The sequence below is a fragment of the Erinaceus europaeus genome, chromosome 6 (assembly GCF_950295315.1).
Source record: "Erinaceus europaeus chromosome 6, mEriEur2.1, whole genome shotgun sequence".
In the NCBI taxonomy this organism is placed as follows: Eukaryota; Metazoa; Chordata; class Mammalia; order Eulipotyphla; family Erinaceidae; genus Erinaceus; species Erinaceus europaeus.
The window spans coordinates 32,293,651-32,316,442 of record NC_080167.1 but is presented as its reverse complement, the minus strand read 5'-3'; the positions used below and the strand labels follow the sequence as shown (position 1 = coordinate 32,316,442).

Sequence of the window (22,792 nt, the reverse complement as noted above, 5' to 3'; positions counted from 1 at the left end):
GCTGATAGTCTTATGGGTTTCCCCTTGTATGTGACTTTTTGTTTTTCTCTTGCTGCATTTAGGATCCTTTACTTCTTTTCATTATAACTATAATGTGTCTTGGTGTCTTCAGGTCTGAGTTGATTTTGTTTGGGACTCTCTGGGCATCTTGCATCTTAAAGTCCTTTCTCTTGTTTAGGGCTGGGATGATTTCTTCTGTTATTTCCTCTAGCATATTTACTTCCCCTTCCTCTCTTTCTTCCTCTTCTTACCCACTAATTTACTGGATTTTTGTTGTTGAGTTGTATATTTTCCTCATATATTTTAGATAGCAGTCCATTGTTAACTGTGTGGTAAGGAGAGTATCATCACATTTTCTCGGTTAATTTCTCTGTGTGTGTGTGTCTTAGTTTCCTTTATATATGAAACTTTTTAGGATGGGAAAAAATAACTCACTTGGGTAGTGTGCTGCTTTGCCATGTATGCTGCCTAGTATCAAAATAGGTCTCCACTGCACTAGAGGAAGCTCAGTATTGTTGATCTTTGACCCACTGTATCTGAAAGTCATCCCAGAGCAGTGATGATTGATAGATAAATATATATATATATATATATATATATATTTGAATCTGTTGTAGTTTTTTCTTGCTTTGCTTTCCCATGCTAATTGGGTTGAATTTCGAATTTCCACATACATTCCATTCTTTCTTTCCTTTCTTTCTTCCTTCCTTTCAAACAATCCTGTAATGTATATTTGAACTCTGTTAGGAGAGTTGATCTTTTTTTTAAAATTATTTTTATTTATAAAATGGAAACACTGACAAGACCATAGGAAAAGAGAGGTACAATTATACACAATTCCCACCACCAGAACTCCATATCCCATCCTTCCCCTGATAGGTTTCCTATTCTTTATCCCTCTGGGAGTATGGACCCAGAGTCAGTATGCGGTGCAGAAGGTGGAAGGTCTGCCTTCTGTACATGGTTGTTGACAGGTTGATTCATTCTCCAAGCCTGTCTCTTTCCCTAGTGGGGCAGGGATTTGGAGATGTGGGCTTCACATTGGTAGGGTAGTTTGCCCAGAGAAATCTGGTTGGTACCATGGTAGCATCTGGAACTTGATTGCTGAAAAAGAGTTAACATATAAAGCAGAACAGATTGTTGACTAATCATGAACCTAAAGGCTAGAATACTGCAGATGAAGATTTGGGGTCTCTGTTTTGGAAATAGCTATTAGGCCCATTTTAGTTATATTCCAAAGGGCCCATGACTTTACTAGTTTTTGCCTGAGCCTGACATCTGATATGCAGGTGGAGCCAAGTTATTGTCTGGGGATTGTGTCATGGCTGGAAAAAGGGCTAGAAAGCTGGATTAGGGAAGAGATCCTACAGCATTTTCTATAATGTATCTTACAGTTTCACATCTAATGTCTGGGTCTTTAATCCCTTTTCAGTTAATATTTGTGTATGATTTTATACACTTGTAGTTTCAGTTTTCCCTTTTTTTCTTTTACTTTTTTATATTTATTTATTTTCCCTTTTGTTGCCCTTGTTTTTTTCTTGTTGTTGTAGTTATTGTTGGTGTTATTGATGTCGTTGTTGTTAGACAGGACAGAGAGAAATGGGGAAGACAAGGAGGGTGAGAGAAAGATAGACACCTGCAAACCTGCTTCACTGCCTGTGAAGGGACGCCCCTGTAGGTGGGGGACCGGGGGCTGGAACCAGGATCCTTATGCCGGTTCTTGAGCTTTGCACTATGTGCGCTTAACCCACTGTGCTACCGCCAGACTCCCTTTCCCTTTTTTTTTTTTTTACATGTGTTTCTCAGTTTTTCCAATACAATTTCTTTTTAAAATATAAATGTTCTTGTTTATAAGAGGTCTTTTGGAAGCTCTTTCAGGGCAGGCTTGGTGATGGTTGCCTCCTTTAACTGTTGTCTGTCTGAGAATGTTTTGATACCTCCATCTAGTTTGAATGAAAATCTAGCAGGATATACTATTCTTGGTTGAAACCCCTTTTCATTGAGGCCTCAATAGTTATCTTGCCATACTTTTCTGGCTTTTAGAGTTTGAGTGGAGAAGTCTGCTGATAATCTTATGGGTTTTCCCCTGAATGTGACTTTTTGTTTTTCTCTTGCAGGCTTTAGAATCCTTTCTTTATCCTTACTTCTTTTCATTGTAACAATGATGTGTTTTGGTGTCTTCAGAACTGGGTTGATTCTGTTAGGGATTCTCTGGGCATCACCTACTTCCTATTACAGTTATCTCACTCACTCCAAAGCTAACCTCATCAAAGCAAGGACTGCAAAAGCTGAATAAGGGCAAGAGACTAGCATACTTTAACGATGACTCTTCAGTCACTATCAGGCCACCCCATCAGCTGGGGCCCTATTCAGGGAGTCCTGAGACATGATGGGCCTAGACCTCAAATAAATCCTTCTCTCATTGTTACCAGTCATCTCTATCAGGAACAACAAAATAGACCACTTTGTGGTGCCCTATAGGACCTTGCACTCAACTTGGATCAACAGTGGTAGAGAATGTTCCATCCTTCGAAGGAAGGATGGAAAACTTACTCTATGCTCTACCCAAGGAAGATGGGTCCTGAAATTGGGGCAGCCTGGAATGTTCCTACTCATGACCACAGAATGTGTGCTTAGATCTACAGGGATGCAGAGGTCACATAAGCTCCTAAGCTGAATATGGGCTCCAGAGGAGATCAAGTTGATGAGGTTTACAGTCAACAGTATTTTACATGTTTCCCATATTTGGGAGCTACTCTCTTCCCTGATCCAGCTTTCTGGTCCTTTTTCTAGCCATGACATCATCTCCCCAGACAATAACTTGGGTCCACCTGCATATCAGATTTCAGGCTCAGGGAAAAAACAAAACAAAACAAAACAAAACAAAAAAAATTTGTGTAGTCACAAGCTCTTTATACTATAAGTAAAATAGCTATCTACAAAACAGATACCCCCCAACTCTTCATCTGCACTATTACAGCCTTTAGTTTCATGATTAGTAAACAGCTTGTTTGGCTTTATATGTTAACTCTCTTTTCAGCCACCAGGTTCCAGATACTAGCATGATGCCAACCAGACTTCCCTGGACAGATAACCCCACCAATATGTCCTGGAGACCTGCTTCCCCAAAGCTCCGACCCACTACGGAAAGAGAGAGGCAGGCTGGGAGTATGAATCGACTTGTCAACATCCATGTTGAGCAGGGAAGCAATTACAGAAGCCAGACCTTCTACCTTCTGCACTCCATAATGACCCTAGGTCCATACTCCCAAAGGGATAAAGAACAGGAGAGCTATCAGGGGAGGGAATAGAATACGAAGTTCTGATGGTGGGAATTGTGTGGAGTTGTATCCCTCTTAGCCTATGGTTTTGTCAATGTCTCCTTTTTATAAATAATAAATAAATAAATAAAATTAAGAAAAATTTAAAAAGACAAGATCTTTTTTTTTTTTTTTGCACTAGGATTATTGCTGGAAGTTGGTAAGGCAAATCCACTTCTTCTGGCAATTATCCCCCTACTCTCTTTTTTATAGTGGCAGAGAGAAATTGAGAAGAGGGAAATAGAAAAAGATACCTTCAGCACTGCTTCACCACTATTCATGATGGTCACCACTATGCAGGTCAGGATCAAAGAACTGAACCCACATCCTTGTGCATGGTAATGTGCGGTATCTACCCAATAATAGTTCACCTGGCCCCCAACACATTTAAGGAAACGTTGGTCTTATGGTCTCTTTTTTTTTTCTCTCTCTCTGTCTCTATGTGAAAGAGAAAAGAGGGAAGGAGAGAAGGAAAAAAGGATGGGGAAAAGAAGGAGGGGAGGGGATTGAGAGGAAGAGAATGGAAAGGGAAGAAAAGAAAAGTTTTAACTGTCAGTCAACTATGTTTTGTTTTACTTGGTTTTTTCTTAAAAGAGTTTTAAAAATATTTATTTCCTTTAGTTGCCTCTGTTGTTTTATTGTTGTAGTTATTGATGTCATTGTTGTTGGATAGGACAGAGAGAAATGGAGAGAGGAGGGAAAGACAGAGAGGGGGAGAGAAAGACAGACACCTGCAGACCTGCTTCACCACCCTGCAGGTGGGGAGCTGGGGGCTCAAACTAGGATCCTTATTCTGGTCCTTGCGCTTTGCACCACCTGCACTTAACCAGCTACACTACTGCCCAACTCCCTTATTTGGTTTTTTTAATGTGGCATCATAGTATGAACTCAGGGTCAAGGTCTTGCACGTGCATGATACTGTTCAGCAGCCTCCTGCCTACTTTTTTTCTTTTTTCTTTTTTAATCTAAGGAGAGAGAGGGGAGAAAAGTAGGAGAAAGGAAAGGCACCACTCCCACCATTTATGAAGCTTCACAGAAAGAAACTGAAAACTTAACAATACAACTGGGATTTCTTCAAAACTCATTAAGTAGCAGATGAGTGTAAACATGTGTGGCCAGTAGGTGGAAAATGGTGAGGAAGGGATTCTCAGAACTAAAGAAGCTAACTTAGTGATGGCAGGTATCTTCTCTGACCATGAGGTGGTGAGGTTATAAATCAACCTTGGGAGTCGGGCTATAGCACAGCGGGTTAAGCACCAGTGGCGCAAAGCACAAGGACCAGCGTAAGGATCCCGGTTCAACCCCCCAGATCCCCACCTACAGGGGAGTCGCTTCACAGGTGGTAAAAGAGGTCTGCAGGTGTCTATCTTTCTCTCCCCCTCTCTGTCTTCCCCTCCTCTCTCCATTTCTCTCTCTCCTATCCAACAATAACAACAACAACATCAAAAAACAACATTAACTACAACAACAGAAAACAAGGACAACAAAAGGGAATAAATATATGAACAATATACTTCTGAATAATAACTGGACCACTAAAGAAATCAAAAGAGAACTTAAAAATTACGTGGAGAACAATGTAAATGAAGAGACCAACTACAAACCCTGTGGGATGCAGCAAAAGCAGTCCTAAGAGGGAAATTTATAGCAATATAGGACCATGTTAACACACAGCAAAGACTTCAATTAAGCTACCTAACATCACAACTGAGTTAACTAGAAAAGAAGCAACAGAGAGACCCAAAAGTCATCAGGAGGAAGGAAATGGTCAAAAGCATAGCATAAGTTAATGAAATAGAATCAAGAAAGATGATCCAAAAGGTTAAAGAAACCAAGAGCTGGTTCTTTAAAATGACAAATAAAAATACATAAACCACTAGCTAGAGCCACAAAAGGAAAAAGAGAGAAAGCTATGATGATAATAGTCAAGAACTAGAAAGATATAAACATACGCAAACATTATAAACAAGAACATCACCATAATACTTGCCATATATCAGAGCAAATAAAAAAGGCTGAATAATTGCATTACAATACATTAAATCTGTAATATCAATAAATGTCAGTGGCTTAAATTCACCCGTTAAAAGGCACAGAATGGGAGAATGGATCAGAAAGCACAACCCAACCATATGCTGCTTGCAGAAGCCCCATCTGACTCAACAAGACAAATACAGGCTCAAAGTGAAAGGATGGAAAACTATCCTACAGGCTAATGGACCACAAAAAAAGGCAGGAACAGCCATTCTCATCTCTGACACAATAGACTTTAAATAAAGTAATGAAAGATAGGCAAGGAAATTACATAATGATTAGAGGATCAATAAACCAAGAAGATTTAACAATTATTAACATGAAGGCCCAATGAAGGCCAATTTAAATACATCAAACGCCTACTGAAAGAACTACAAAAATACATCAATAGTAATACAATAATTCTTTAAATATTTTATTTGTTATTAATAGTTGGTTACAATATTGTAAGATTATGGTATATAATTCCACACTATACCAACCAACTGAGTTTTGTATCCTCCCAAAGATAACCACCATAGTTTTGCTTGAATTTTTTGGCAAGTTCATGTAAATCAGATCTCTAGATTCCACATATGAGTGAAACCATGTCTTTCACCTCTTTACTTATTTTTTTGCCATAATTTCTTTGGATATATTCACTCTTCTTCTCTCCTTCAGTTTTTTTCTCATGGATTCCAATAACTCACATTCATCTATCTGATGAATTCTACTATTTCAATAAAGTGCTCCATTTTTCCTTAAATCTTTCCTCTCCAATAGCTTTAAATTCAGAGAACATGACAATTGTGTCTCTGTCATTGATATCCTCTCTGCAACCTGACTTATTTTATTACCTGAGCCAGTTACTTGAGCATAAACTGAATGCAAAGTATCCTTCACACACTAAACCTCTGCTTGGAAGGCTATATTTCTTTCTGTTTTGTTATTCTTTGGTAAAATGATGTCTGAGATCTTGAATTTTTATATGTATGTTAGGATTATTTTGTTGAATTGATTTCATAATGACTTTTCAGAACTCTTTCTGTCATTTTTTTTCCAGATCTGTGTTTTTCTGGTTGTTTTTATTGTCTGGCATTGCTGCTGTATATATGGCATTTCTCAGTTTTAGCATTTAACATGCTTTTCTATTGTCATGCCAACAGGTGACACTGAGCCTATGGTATTGGATTTCCCTGTTTATATATCATGTTGTGAGAGAGGAGATTCTATCATGAGCCAAGTGTCTGTAATGTCAATATAGGGTTTCCTTTCTGTATTTCTGTCTTCTGGCAGGTAAAAGCATGAGAGAACTGTTTTCTCCTGAGCATTCAAAGAACAAGAAGGATTTATTTCCCTAGTGCCAGAGTCTAAGTATTTTTTGGCCAGATTTTTCTATTAAATCCTGGTGATCTTGTGGGCAGTTCCATATCTGATGTCCTTAAATTCACAAGACCTCGGATAATCTGTGCCTTCCTTACTTCAACCATGTAACTGCTGTGTACTATCAAAATGGTGCCTGCTGCAGTTAAACATGGCTTCTTTAAGTTTTCAGAATCTCTCTCTGTCTTTTTACATCTATTGACCACACTTGCTTGTACCCATTTGTGGCTAGTGAGTTATTTAAAAAGTAAAAGTTACTTATAATTATTGTTACTTTAACTAGTTGGTCTGGGGAGTCAATTAACTGCTAGTCCCTATTGGCTGGGTTTTATCTTTCTAGCCACTGTGGGAGCCAGAGACATAACTAGGGCTTTAATCCCAGCTAGGTTTTTTTTTTTTTTCCCTTAAATACTGCTGAGTTCTTGTGGGCAGTTCAGTATCCAGTTGTTTCTGAGTTCACAAGTTAAGCACCCTCACTTTCCTGCTACAAACTGTGTGATGCTACAAAACTCTGAAACTATCACCAGTTATCACATTTCTTAGTGCTAAGAATCTCTCCCTCATCCCTTTTCTACCCACTGACTACAAATCTAACCCACTTGTGACATAGTGAGTATCTGAAGAAATCTAAACTGTATTTTGTTGAGTTTTTAGGTGATTTTTGTTGCTTTAACTAGTTTGATAGTGAGATCAACATGTGTAACTGCTACTCCATGGACATAGGGATAAAGTAAATGTGTGGACAAAATATCACGCTGAGACGGTTTACTAAACACTGGAATAGTAATGATTTTATGTAAAGCAATACTCAGAACAAGCAAAGCACTGAAGATAAAGAGGGGCATTACATTATCACATAAGGTAGTCAATTCTCTAAGCAGGTATAACAATCTTAAATGTGAATGCCACTAATGACAGAATGTCAAAATATGTAAACCCAAAATTTATATAATTAAGAGGAGAAATAGGAAAATTCATTACTCATGATTTGTGGAGATTTCAGCTATCTTTTTCTCAGTACTTGATAGATCAACCATGGATACAATTGATAAGGACATGGGCAAATGAGTATATAATTAATAGTTCATAGTACCAGTTGGTGGTATGCCATACATCTTCTACTACACTAAGACCAAGGCTCAAGCCACAAGACCCCAGTCTTTACCTGCATAAAACAATCTTCACAAGCAGTGAAGTTGTGCTGCAGGTGGCTGTCTTTTGTTCTCCCTTTCTATCCCCCCTCCCCTTAATTGTTCTCTGTCTCTGTTCAAAATAAATAAAAAATACAACATTTTTAAAACAATTAGAAGGTAACCTCTCATCATACACAGTGGAGGACAAAAAAGTTTGAAAAACATAGACTAAATTACTCAAAGGAGAAACTATGACCAACTGTGGATTTTTTTTTTTCCTCCAGGGTTATCGATGGGACTCGATGCATACACTATGAATCCACTGCTCCTGGAGGCTATTTTTTCCTTTTTGTAAACAAATATATATATTTATTTATTTTTCCTTTTGTTTCCCTTGTTGTTTTTTATTATTATTGTAGTTATTACTGTTGTTATTGATGTCATCATTGTTGGATAGGACATAGAGAAATGGAGAGGGGAAGGGAGGACAGAGAAAGGGAGTAAAATATAGACACCTGAAGACCTACTTCACCGTTTGTGAAGTGACTCCCCTGCAGTAGGGGAGCCAGGGGCTTGAACCAGGATATTTATGCTGGTCTTTGTACTTCACACATGTGCGCTTAATCTGCTGCACCACCACCCACTCCCCCAACTATGGATTCTATAGTCTGGTCTTTAAAATTAAAGGCACTTCAATTTGATGTAGTTCCATTGATTTGTTTTTCTTTTAGTCTTCCTTGCAATTGGATTTATATCATCAAAGATGTCCTTGAGGTTTAGGTGGGAAAGTGTTCCACCAATGTTTTCCTCTAAGTATTTGATAGTTTCTGGTCTAACATCCAAGTCTTTGATCCATTTGGAGTTGACTTTTGTTTCTGGTGAGATAAAGTGGTTCAGTTTCATTCTTCTGCATGTTTCAACCCAGTTTTCTCAACACCATTTATTGAAGAGAGCCTCCTTCTTCCATTTAATATTTTGGGCCCCTGTATCAAAAATTAGATGTCCATAGGTGTGGGGGTTTAGTTCTGGGATTTTAATTCTGTTCCACTGGTCTACGAACCTATTTTTGTTCCAGTACCAGGTTGTTTTGATGATGATGGCCTTATAATATATTTTTTTTTGTAATTTTATTTATTTATCTTCCCTTTTGTTGCCCTTGTTGTCTTTTTATTGTTGTTGTAGTCGTCGTTGTTGGATAGGACAGAGAGAAATGGAGAGAGGAGGGGAAGACAGAGAGGAGGAAAGACAGACACCTGCAGATCTGCTTCACCACCTGTGAAGCGACTCCCCTGCAGGTGGGGAGCCGGGGGCTTGAACCGGGATCCTTATGCCGGTCCTTGCACTTAGCGCCACCTGCGCTTAACCCGCTGCGCTACAGCCCGGCTCCCCCTTATAATATATTTTGAGATCTGGGAGTGTGATGCATCCATTACTGTTTCTTTTTCTCAAGATTGTTTTGGTGATTCTAGGTGTTTTCTGGTTCCAGATAAATGGTTGTAATTTTTGTTCTATTCTCTTAAAAAGTTTGGTGGAACTTTGATGGGTATTGCATTAACTTTGTATATGTCTCTAGGGAGAATATTCATTTTGATGATACTAATTTTTCCAATCCATGAGCATGGGATGTCTTTCCATTTCTTGGTATCATTTTCTATTTCTTTGAATAGTGACTCATAATTTTCAGTATACAAATTTTGAACTTCTTTAGTCAGGTTATTCCTAGGTATACTATTGATTTTTCTGCAACAGTGAATGGGAGTGATTTCTGGATATCCTCTTCTTCGGACTTAGTGTTTGCATAAAGAAATGCCACTTATTTTTGTACATTGATTTTGTACAAATGTTTTCCAGTACCTTTCTGCTGGATTATTTTTTTAAATTATTTATTAATTTATTCCCTTTTGTTGCCTTTGTTGTTTTATTGTTGTAGTTATTATTGCTGTTGTTATTGATGTTGTTGTTGTTGGATAGGACAGAGAGAAATGGATAAAGGAGGGCATCAGAGAGGGGGAAAGATAGACACCTGTAGACCTGCTTCACCCCTTGTGAAGCAATTCCCCTGCAGGTGGGGATCTAGGGGCTCAAACTGGGATCCTTACACCGGCCCTTGCACTTTGTACCACATGGCTTAACCTATTGTGCTGCTGCCCGACTCTTTTCTGCTGGATTCTTTAGGTCTTTCTACTTATACTATCATATCGTCTGCAAAGAGTGAGAGTTTCACTTCTTCCCTTCCAATCTGTATTTCTTTGCTTTCTTTCTCTTGTCTGATTGCTGTGGCAAGAACTTCCAAAACTATTCTGTCTGTGTGGCCTAACATACGGTCTATCCTTGAACATACCCAATGTGAACTTGAGTAGAATGTTTATTCCAGTTTTTTGGGGGTGAATGACTCTGAAAATGTCAAATAGTTCCAGTTTATCTATCTCCTCATTTAGCTCCCTCATTTCTTTATTGATTTTCTGCCTAGATGGTCTGTCAAGTTGAGAGAGTGGGGTGTTGAAGTCTCCTACTATTACTGTGTTGCTCTTAATATATTGCGGTAGCTCTTTCAGTAGATGTTTTATATATTTGGATGGCTTCTCATTGGGTGCATAGATGTCAATAATTGTAAGTCCTCTTGATTGACTGATCCTCTGAGCATTAAGTAATCCCTATCTTAAATTTTTATTTATTTTAAAGTCTATCATGTCAGATAGGAGAATAGCTGTTCCTGCCCCTTTTTTGTGAGCCATTGGCTAGCTTTCCTATCATTTAACCCCCTGGGAGTATGGACCCAGGGTCATTATGGGGTGCAGAAGGTGGAAGGTATGGCTTCTGTAATTGCTTCCCTGTTGAACGTGGGTATTGACAGGTCGATACATACTCCCAGCCTGTCTCTCTCTTACCCTAGTGTGGCAGAGCTTTGGGGAAGTGGGGCTGCAGGACACATTGGTGGGGTCATCTGCCTAGAGAAGTCAGGTTTCATCATGGTAGCACGGTAGCATCTGGAACCTAGTGGCTGAAAAAAGGGTTAGCATATAGAGCCAAACAAATTGCTGACTAATCATGAACCTAAAGGCTGGAATATTTCAGATGAAGATTTGGGGTCTCCATTTCGGAAAAAGCTCATAGGTCTATTTTAGGTATATTCCAAGGGGCCCATGCCTCTGTCTGACATCTAATATGCAGAGGACCCAGGTTATTGTCTGGGAAGATGATGTCATGACTGGAAAAAGGGCTAGAAAGCTGCATCATGGAAGAGAGTAGCTCCCAAATATGGGAAAAGTGTATAAATATTGTTGACTATAAACACCATCAATTTGATCTGAGGCCCATATTCAGCATAGGAGATATGTAACCTCTACATCCCTGTTGGTCCAAACTTGCATTCTGTGGTCATGAATAGGAACATTCCAAGTTGCATCAATTCCAGGACCCATCTTCCTCAGGTTATAAGTAGAGTATGTTGTCCAGCCTCCTTTCAGAGGATGAAATATTCTCTACCATTGTTGATCCACATAGAGGGCAATATTCTATCGGGGCCCACAAAGGGGTCCATTATATTGGATAGAGACCAACCAGTGACCGTGAAGAGTCCTATCTCTTTACCCAGCATAAGGTTGGCTTGCTCTTCAACCTTAATACAATTTGGAAAGCTGTTAGCTCAATAATGGGCAAAACTGAAGGGTCACACCATTTACAGCAGAATAGGCAGTGTGTTTGTGTTTATGATTAGTTCATTTAGTTTTCACGTTTATGTAATATTATAGTACTCGTTTTGCACATGGAGTATAGGAAAGCAGGTTGCTCAGGGTAGTGTGACTTGTGAGAGCTGAAATCTCCACCAGGAAGTCCTGACAGAAAGTTCTGGGAAATCAGGAGTACATGGCCAAATATCTCCTTGTAATTCCCTCTAGCACTCTTCTCTCAGAAGGGGTGGTCAGCCTGAAGGAGATTGAAATTCCTCCCGCACAAAGCTACAACCAGGGAAGCAGCTTCCTCCCAGCTCCACCCCCATGCCTGCGCTGCCTGCTAGCACAGAAACCCTGTCTAGTGTTTCGGTGCCGGTCTAGTCTTTTGTCTGAGAGCAAGGAGGAGGCGTGATTTCAACATTCACACCGTTTTTAAAACAAACTATCTCCTATTTTTGTTTCTTGCCAGATTGAAACTCCCCTAGGCAGAGCCCCACTGCCATGATTAGCCCTTCCTACTACCTATCCCCACCCACCAAGCCTTGGGCCTCCACCCACCCACCCATCTTCTTTGCAGCTGAGAGAACTGGCAGAATACACTAAACAGCGGCCAGTGAGTGGTGGGCTGTTTCAGCAGATCGCCGCTGGCATTGCAGAGGGAAGATTTTCCCATTCATAAAACTAATGTCCCTGCTGGCAGACTTCCGGCCCTCCCCATTCCGGTGCATACCCAGGGGTGTAGGACTGGATCCCCCGCGCTGTGTGCCTGGGGCCCAGAGGTCTACAATGATGCTCTCTCCAGCTTCGCCTCAAGTTCCATTTATAAATCCCACCTCTGGTCCTCACAGTCTTTATAGATTGTGGATCGACCGCGGATGAACACCCTTGTCTGAAACAGACAAAATGGCTTGTGGTTCAGTTGATAAATACAACCTCACCCTTTGACTTCGGGCTATCGGCATATCCGACATTTTGTGACTTGCGTTTTTTTGTTTGTTTGTTTTGGTCCTATTACAGATTTAGGGAGCAATTATCAAGCTGTGCTACGGATCTATTTGTAAACCACTGGCGGGATTAGGGGCATTTTAACCTGTTATGGTGGTGGTGGGGTTAGGGAGTGAGTAAGGGCGGGCAGATGATGGCAGGGGTCAGTGGAGCAGGGTATTGTACTAATTCAAGATGCAATCTCCATCCAAATAATGGATTGTTATTAACAATGATCCTCCTTGCAAAACCCTTAAAATTGCCCCTTAGGTCCCCTAGCAGCAAGAGGCGAGTCCTCATTCGCTGAGCTGACGTCTCTTCTCCTCCTACCCGCTCCCCTCCCCACTACTCTCGGCTCTGGAAATTACAACTCCCCGGCTCGCTGGGCTGGAGTGCGGCGGGAAGGGATTCCCGGTCCAGTGGGCTACGGCGTCGCCTGGCCAAGGTCAGAGGCACCGCAGGAGCCGCTCTCGTCGAACGCAGAAGCGGGTCCCGGCCTCAGGGAGAAAGCCCCAGGACGGCTCGGCGACCGTCCTCAGTGCCTGCAGTGCCCGGGAGGGAGACGTGGGAACAGACGCCCAGAAGCCTCAGTGGGGAACACCTGGGCTCTTGGGGAGCTGTCCACGTCTCTTGGTTCTGAACCTAAGCACACGATCAAGCGGCCTGTTCCTGAGCCTTCAGTAAATAGACGCCCCCATTACTCCAGTCAAGGGATTTAAGCCCGAGAGCTGTAACAGCATCCTGGCAGCTGGTCCTGATGTAAGAGGACCCCCCCCCGCGCGCACAGCGACCAGCGGAGGCGCTAGTGCTGATTCATCCCGCAGAGCGTCTCGGAAGCCAGGACAGCCGGCCAGCTGCGGACTCTGGACGCACCTTGAAGACACCGGTGCAGGAATCTCCCTGGAGAAGGTGAGGACCCTCTCCCTTCTTACCCCAGACTGTCTCAAGGCGGTGGCTCTAGGAGGGAGAAGGGCGTGTCCCAGGGCTGCGAAACACCCATGCCCCTGAGTGGGCCCCGCCTCCTGTGTCACGGGTGCTAACCGCGCTCAGCCCGCTGCTCGCCGCCCTCAGAGCTCGGCCATCGCGGCCTCCGCCCTGAGCACAGGGCAGCCGGCGCGGCTATGGAGGAAGAGCTCAAGTGCCCGGTGTGTGGCTCCCTGTTCCGGGAGCCCATCATCTTGCCCTGTTCACACAATGTCTGCCTGCCTTGCGCCCGCACCATCGCAGTACAGACTCCTGACGGTGAGCAGCACCTGCCCCCTCCGCTCCTGCACTCCCGGGGCTCCGGGCTGCCCACCAGCTCAGCAGCCGCCGCGCCCCCTCCCGACCAGGAGGCTGCGGTGGGCCGGGCCTTTGGCGGAGGTGGCAGCAGCGCGACAGGAGGATGCCCTGGAGGCGGTGCGGGAGGGGTCGGCGACCACGCAGACAAGCTGAGCCTGTACAGCGAGACCGACAGCGGCTATGGCTCCTATACACCGAGCCTCAAGTCCCCCAACGGGGTTCGCGTACTGCCCATGGTGCCAGCGCCCCCTGGCTCCTCGGCCGCCGCTGCTCGGGGTGCCGCCTGCTCCTCTCTCTCTTCGTGCTCTTCAAGCTCCATCACGTGCCCACAATGCCACCGCAGCGCCTCTCTGGACCACCGCGGCCTGAGAGGTTTCCAGCGCAACCGACTGCTCGAAGCCATAGTGCAGCGCTACCAGCAGGGCCGCGGGGTCGGGCAGGGGGCATCGGCAGTCCCAGAGATGGCCATCTGCCAGCTGTGCGACCGCACCCCACCCGAGCCGGCAGCCAAGCTCTGCGAGCAGTGCGACGTGCTGTACTGCGCTGCCTGCCAGCTTAAGTGCCATCCGTCCCGGGGACCCTTTGCTAAGCATCGGCTGGTGCAGCCCCCGGGGCCACTGGGGCCAGCCGAGACCCGTTGCGCATCCCCAAGTGCGACCCAGGGCGCCCCCAGCGGAGGAGGCAGCTATAAGAGCCCAGGGGGCGCTGGGGTTGGTTCGTCAGGGGGCAGCTCAGCCCGCAAGTTTCCTACTTGCCCAGAACACGAAATGGAGAACTACAGCATGTACTGCGTGAACTGCCGAACCCCGGTGTGCTATCTGTGTCTGGAGGAGGGTAGGCACGGCAACCACGACGTGAAGCCGCTTGGGGCCATGTGGAAACAGCACAAGGTCAGTGCCCGCTGGACAGTAGAGGAGGCTAAAAGGGTTCTTGGACTCTTTCCTGGAAAGGGATTTGCCAGAGAGTCAAGCAGAGACTCCTTCCTTCCTTCCAGGCTTCCTGCCTTCCCCCTCCTTTCCTTTCTTCTTTCTTTCCTTCTAGGGTCAGTCGTTTAACCAACACTTAAATGAGCTCTGAATTCTATGTTTGGGGATGGGAAAGGCATGGGATGATGTAAAGTCATAAAATCTCCCCCTCCCCGAGATTTTTGTGATTTTACTTAACAGTGGAAATTCTGTTCTTTCACTCCAAAAGTTGATTAATGAATCATACCATAACTCTTCTGGATTTATAGCATCCATGATCCCATTCATCTCTCTAAAAAGAATTTTCTGTAAAACTGAAGTGTTACTATCTGCCTGCAGAAAGATGTGAGATGGCTTCAAGAACTTGGTTAATCTGATCTGAAGGTAGGGAGTATTCTTTCCAGACTTCAGTGAAGGAGCACACTATTTCCTAAGAGTCAAATCTCATCTATTACCAGAACGAAAATGTTCCTGCACTTAAAATAGGTTTTTAGTGCTTTCTACCCCCAAAATACTTCTCAGTCTAGAGGGAAACATAATTTTTCTTGGATCTTGTTTGAAAATATAGATGTATACCTATTTATTTATTTATTTATTCATCATAGGAACTTCACTGCTCCAGGCCTCCTTTTTCTATTAGAAAGAAAGAGACAAAGGAGGAAAAGGAGGAGGAGGAGGAGGAGAGAGAAAAAAAAAATCAAAACTTCCTACAGTGCTGTAAGTGTGGGGGTCCAACCTAGGTTGTGAGTATGGCAAAGAAAGTACATTATTCAAGTTAGCTATTTTGCCAGCCTCATGTGTACCCTTTTATGAAGGAAGCATCATCCTACCTACACCTTCTACTACTAGACTATGCCACTTGTGGCAGTGGGAGTGTGGTGGAGTTTCAGAATAAGTTCTCAGTAAGACACCCAGGCACACTTATCTGCACATATTTTCTGTACTTTTATCTGCCTTCTTTCCCAGAGACTTAACTGAGGATGCCATCTCCCAAGAGGAAATGGAATAGCCTCTAAGAGCAGCTCTTACAACCTCATAGCTGCTAATATGGCCTCATATCTGTACTGAGATAAAGAGGTCTTCAAAATCAGGTCAGCCCCAAGGCAAAAGTGGAATTTGTTCTTCTAACAAGCATTTACCTTAATTTGCCATTCAAAGACCAAACTAAACAATAGAACTCACTGATGCCCAAAAGCAGTGAGCCAGATCTGACCCTTAGAGACCCTAATCAAGGACTTTAAATGCATCTACCCACTTTAACATCTATCACCACTCACTGCCCTCTTTCCAGTAGACTCTCACATTCCCCAAGATGGTCTCCAAATCACCCAATAAGAAATATATATATTCTGACTGAGGATATATACAGGAAAATTAAGCAACTTGTCATTGTTATCTTTTATGATAAAAGTAGAAATGGGGCAGGCTGGGTGGTGGCACACCTAGTTGAGTGCACATGTTACAGTGCCCAAGGACCCGGGTTTGAACCCCCAGTCCCCACCTACAGGGGGAAAGCTTTGCAAGTGGTGAAGTAGTTCTGTAGGTGTCTCTCTGTCTCCCTCCCTCTCTATCTCCTTTCTTCATCTCAGTTTCTGGCTGTCTCTATCCAATAAATAAATAAAGATAATTTAAAAAAAATTTTAAATAGAAATGGACCAAAAGGGAAGCATAGATGAAAAGATGAAAGGGGACTAACCATTTAAACTACAGGCTTATTATATATATAGTTCTCTAGTTTCCTCTGTTATAATGTGCATGTATTAAATTTAAAATTTTCAAATGAAAATTAGAAAAATAAACAAATGGGGGGCACTTTAAAACTCTATCTTGGGGGCCTGTGGGTAGTTCAACCAGTAGAGCAGGATGCCTTGCACTCTGGTGTCTCCTCTTTCTGTTATCTCTCTCTCTCTCCACACCTCTTTCCCCCCAAAATAAAAAACGAAAAAAGTCAGATGAGACCTTGAGTTCATTCCTAGTGCTGCAAACAAAAGCAGGCAAAAAATGAAATCTATCTTAAAGAGATATATTGCATAGTAGGCCAGAGTAAGGACAAACTGTTGATAAAACCCTAATTCTAGAATAGTGGTTTTCCCTTGGGGAAAATTTCAGTTTCCCTGTAAGATACTGAAAATATCTAGAGATGTTTTTGGTTGTCACATCTAGGAGTACTACAGATACACAGTGGAGAGAGGCAACGGGGAAAGGTACAGTACACAGACAAATTCTCCAAAGCAGTATTAATACCCTAAAACTACTAGACTTGAAGGAACCTACATAGTAGTAATAGCACTAAGTACTAATTTGTCCTCATTGAGTTAGTTACCTGGAGAAAACATGAACTGATATCATTTGCCTTATATATATGTTGTGTCCTAAACTCACCTTCAGCTAAAAGAGAATGTCTACCTTGAGTTCATTATTCAATCACATTTTATTGCTTTACAGAACTTGTAGCTGCTTTGAATTATTTCATCTTTCAAGTGAAGATATATTGCTTTACAAATAAAGAGATCTTTTGTATTGAAGCTATACTATGATCAGTTACTAAGACAGGAAGTATAGTTCATTTCAGATATTGCAAGCTGTTGACTTTTCACATTCTAAAACTCTAGAACTGATTCTGGGCATTGTCACATAAATCTTTCCACTTAGTGAAGAGTGGAAATCAAAATGAGTTAAGGGAAGAGTTTGCAATATTAAAAGAGGTTAACCTCTCACCAGGAAAAGTGAGCTGTGCTTTCAAGCCAAGATCATTGGAAAATCAGTGGTCATTCTTAAGTTGGTATCAAAAAAAGTTTTATTAAAAAAAATCTCTAGCCTCAATTTATACTAAAAAAAATTATGAAGAAATACAGAAAACATTTGTAATATTTGTTTCATAATGAAAGATAGTTATCTATGAGAAACACAACTGTACAAAAGATAGTGTCTCAATTTCATATCTAGTGTCATTGCTTCAGAGGAAGTTAAAAAGGGATTATTAGTAAGTCCTGAAAATGGTATATTTTTGTAAAAATTTGTTTCTAATATGAATAGATATTCTGCAATTTTCTTTCAGCAGATACTATTTTCCACAGAAATAGAAATTACTGTGTGATTATTATGAACACCCAAACTGAAGGTCAAAAGGAAACATAAATGAGGAAGATCTGGTAGAGTGCGTGGGCTGAGCTACTTTAGAAAGATAAACTACAGGGGAGTCGGGCGGTGGCGCAGTGGGTTAAGCACAGCTGCAACAACTAGGGCAACAAAAAGGGGAAAAAATGGCCTCCAGGAGCGGTGGATTCATGGTGCAGGCACCGAGCCCAGCAATAACCCTGGAGGGGGAAGAAAAAAAAAAAAAAAAAAAGAAAGATAAACTACAGAAGTCGGGAGGTAGCACAGCAGGTTAAGCACAGGTGGTGCAAAGCACAAGGACCAGCATAAGGATCCCAGTTCAAGCCCCAGCTCCCCACCTGCAGGGGAATCACTTCACAAGCGGTGAAGCAGGTCTACAGGTGTCTATCTTTCTCTCCCCCTCTCTGTCTTCCCCTCCTCTCTCCATGTCTCTCTGTCCTATCCAACAATGACATCAATAACAACAATAATAACTACAACAATAAAACAAAGGAATAAATAAATAATAATAATAATAATAAATAAAGATAAACTACAACGTTCAATTTTACATTTCTGCACTTTGAATTATTTTGTAAATCTTAGAGTCTCTGTACATTTTTTGTGTGTAAGCATCCCAAAGTCACAGAAACTATGACAAGGGCTTGGTGTACTATCAGAATTAGAAGTGAGGCAGGAACAATTTTCTGAACATTCTTGTGATTGAAAAAAACATCAGACAGAATTTTGGAGGGGGGGGAGGCTGTGGTGACTTACTTGTGGGTACGAAATACACCTAAAATCTGATCATTTTGTAAAACAGTGATAAACCACATATTTCTAAAAATAATTTTAAATACTTAAGCAAAAGTAAAACATCTATGGGAGGAAAGGAAGAAGAAGCCTTCATGAAAGCCTTGCTTTAATCCCTACCTGATGTTATTAAGAGTTTGCCATACCACTAGTTATTCTTAGGCAAAGAGACATTGACACTGAAGTCTATTTTTTGAAAAATGGTGATTATTGCCTTTTCTTTTTTTTTTTTTTTGCCTCCAAAGTTATCACTGGAGCTTGGTGCCAGCACTTGAATCCACTGCCCCTGGAGGCTATTTTTTCCATTTTGTTGCCCTTGTTGTGGTTATTATTTTTGTTATAGCTGTTGTTGTGATTGGACAGGACAGAGAGAAATCAAGAGAGGAGGGGAAGACAGAGAGGAGGAGAGAAAGACAGACACCTGCAGACCTGCCTCACCACCTGTGAAGCAAACCCCCACACCCGAAGGTGGGGAGCTGGGGGCTCAGACCCAGATCCTTACACCAGTCCTTGTGCTACGTGACGTGTGCAATTAACCTGCTGTGCTACCACCCAGCCCCCTGATTATTGCCTTTTAAAAAGCATAGGAACTTTAGGTTGTGACTAAATATATTTTTAGACAATTGTCCCAGAAGAAAACTTTATTTCATAGAATTTCTGATGTGAAGAAACTATATGTTGTGAAAGATTAGATAGGAAAGGAAAGCCAAGACTAGGGAGGAAAGGCACTGTAGGCCATATCTCTAACCTACAATGACATGTCATAAATGTCAACAATATCTGTGACTCCTGTAGGTTAGATGCAGAGTCAATCCTAAATAAAATGAGTAGAAAAATGATTCCTGCGGTGATAAACAGAATGCTGAATAAGCTCTATTTTAGAAGTCTTTTGAGAACTATAAAAAGTGTGTGTGTATATATATATATATATATATATATAGTTCAGCACTGGTGTATGGTGGTGCGAGGGATTGAACCTGGGACTTTGAAGCCTCAGGCATGAGAGTCTGTTTGCATAACCATTATGCTATCTATCCTCTGCCAAAAAGTAGATAAATATTAAAAACAAAGTCTCATTTAAAAATGTTTATTATTGGGAGTTGGGCAGTAGCGCAGCAGGTTAAGTGCAGGTGGCGCAAAGTGCAAGGACCGGTTTAAGGATCCTGTTTCAAGCCCCCGGCTGCCCACCTGCAGGGGAGTTGCTTTTCAGGTGGTGAAACAGATCTGCAGGTGTCTGTCTTTCTCTCCTCCTCACTGTCTTCCCCTCCTCTGTCCATATCTCTCTGTCCTATTCAACAACGACAACAACAATAATAACTACAGCAATAAAACAACAAGGGCAACAAAAGGGAATAAATAAATATTAAAAAATTTAAAAAATGTTTATTATGAAACTGGGTGATAGCATGCCTGGATGAGTACACACATTACAGTGTGCAAGGACCAGGGTTCAAGCCTCTGCTTCCACCTGCAGGGGAAAGCTTCACAAGCAGTAAAGCAGTGCTGCAGCTCACTATCTCACTCTCTCATTCTCTCTCTCTCTATTCCTCTCTCCCTTCTCAATTTCTCTGTCTAGATATATAACAAATAAGACACTTAAAAAAGTTAAATAAAAACTCTTATCATCAATGTTGAACAGTAGTTTATAAATTACAAGATCTCAAGTGAATACTTTCATACCTCTGAATGTGTAGCAACTGCAGCAACCACCAAACTCCTCTGTCCTATTCTCTCTCTCTCTGATAACCATCATAGTTCTTACAGTCTAAGAGACACTTTGGATCCTTTTTAAAGTTTTTTTTTAATTCTCTATATTTTACACATGAATGAGACCATCTGATGGAGAAAACAAAAATCTCATTTATACTCCAGGATGACTATTGTCAGACTCTATACTTCACAACAGCAAAGGAGATAGGCAATGAGAGCTGGATATCTCAGGAAAAATGGGATATCAGATTAATTCCAAAATGTACTTGACCTCTAAGCAAACTGGTCCTCCTTATTTTTATAAAAGACATAAGAGAGGGAGTCGGGAGGTAGCACAGCAGGTTAAGCACACATGGCACAAAGCACAAGACCAGCATAAGGATCCCAGTTCGAGCCCCCGGCTCCCCACCTGTAGGGGAGTTGCTTCACAGACAGTGAAGCAGGTCTGCAGGTGTCTATCTTTCTCTCCCCCTCTCTGTTTTCCACTCCTCTCTCCATTTCTCTCTGTCCTATCCAACAACGACAACATCAGTGACAGCAACAATAATAACTACAACAATAAAACAACAAGGGCAACAAAAGGGAATAAGTAAATATCTTTTTTAAAAAGACATAAGCGAAGACATTTATCCTTTAATGTCTCATAGGACATTAGTAGAGGTAACAGAAATGTCAGACAGAAAATATAATTATAGCTGCACTGTAATAAGTATACTTATTAGACTATTTTAATAAATTTTTTTAAATCTTTATTTTATTTATTTATTCCCTTTTGTTGCTCTTGTTGTTTTATTGTTGTAGTTATTATTGTTGTTGTCGTTGTTGGATAGGACAGAGAGAAATGGAGAGAGGAGGGGAAGACAGAGAGGAGGAGAGAAAGATAGACACCTGCAGACCTGCTTCACCACCTGTGAATTAATAAATTTTAATATAAGGAATAAATGGTAATTGTTAAAAAGTATATTTGAAGATGCAGAAATGAAGAAACTAAATATCAACTCCAAATACTTTTCCCCTTCCAGAACATATTAAATGTTTTTCTATTATTTATTTTGTTATTATATTGCATTTTTATTTTTATTCAGGAAGGGAGGAAAAGAGAGGCAAAGAGAAATGTTTGACAAAAGGTTTCTAGGTGTCTGAAAACTATACCTCTATGGATGATAGATAGTATCATCCTAGATGCTGATTCTTTTTTTCTAAATTTTTTAAAATATTTATTTATTCCCTTTTGTTGCCCTTTTTATTGTTGTAGTTATTATTGTTGTTGTTACTGATGTTGTTGTTGTTGGATAGGACAGAGGAATGGAGACAGGAGGGGAAAACAGAGGAAGAGAGAAAGATAGACACCTGCAGACCTGCTTTACCGCTTGTGAAGCAACTTCCCTGCAGGTGTGGAGCCCAGGGCTCCAACCAGGTTTCTTACGCTGGTCCTTGCACTTATCCCACTGCGCTACTGCCCAACATCCAATGCTGACTCTAAGACTAATGTTACTTAACACAAACCTACCAAGGCCCTTAGAGCCTATGACATAGAAATGATATACAATGTATGTGGAAACCTGCTTTTTCATAGATCAAAAACTTGACCAATTTTGAAGTTCAAGGAGATGAAGTACATAAGCTGACTTATGTTTGATTCTCCCAAGGCTGGCTGAGAACCAATGAATAAAAAGAAACTATGAGAGAGACAGAGAGAGAGATGGAATGGAGAAAAGAAAGATAAGTGGATGAAGAAAGAAATGAAGAGAGAGAAAGAAAGAAAGAGAGATAAATAGAGAAAGAAAGAGACAAGCAAGGAAGGAAGGAGGACAAAAGAAAGGAAGGAAGGAAGGAAGGAAGGAAGGAAGGAAGGGAGGACAGAAGGAAGGAAGGAAGGAAGGAAGGAAGGAAGGAAAGGAGGGAGTGAGAAAGGAAGGAAGGACCCAGTGGCAAATATGCTTCAATCTTTGAGAGCATAAATCAAATCTGATAACTAGAATCTGCTTAAAGTTATCTAGGTTTGGATTTAATTACAAGCAGGTTAGTTATTCGGAAATAACTATTAGAAATAACTATTAGAAAAAAAAATTGTGCTTGTGCTACAATCTTTGAAATGAATGCTTTTTTCATCATGCCACACATCTGGAAAACAAGAAGTGGGTTTAAGGAAAGGCAAAGACCTATAAATCTGAATTATTTTAATCTTTTTTCCTTTATTGGTGCATTAATGTATCTTGGTATAGTTGTTGACACATAGGTACAACTTCTCATATTCCTGTGATAGGTGTCTGCAAAACACTTTCACCCCCAACTTAGTTTCTGTCTTCATTTTGAAGAGGTTTTTTTTTTAATTATTATTATTTTTGAGAGAGAGAAAGACACAGAGAGAAACACTGCACAACTCTGGCTTATTGTGGTGCGGGGATTGAACTAGGAAC

At 41.4% G+C, this 22,792-nt stretch overlaps 1 protein-coding gene across 3 annotated transcripts in view; it reads left to right on the top strand.

Moving 5' to 3' along the window:
• Positions 1-12,888: 12,888 nt before the first annotated feature.
• Positions 12,889-22,792, top strand: part of TRIM67 (tripartite motif containing 67) — a 66,789-nt gene continuing 56,885 nt past the window's right edge. For 2 of the 3 annotated variants that reach the window (XM_060192003.1, XM_007537608.3), the window contains exon 1: positions 12,889-14,678. In XM_060192003.1, coding sequence (XP_060047986.1) covers positions 13,629-14,678 — 1,050 coding nt within the window. In that variant the 5' untranslated portion in view covers positions 12,889-13,628. The remainder of the gene's footprint in view (positions 14,679-22,792) is intronic. The other variant, XM_060192004.1, reaches the window with a different exon arrangement.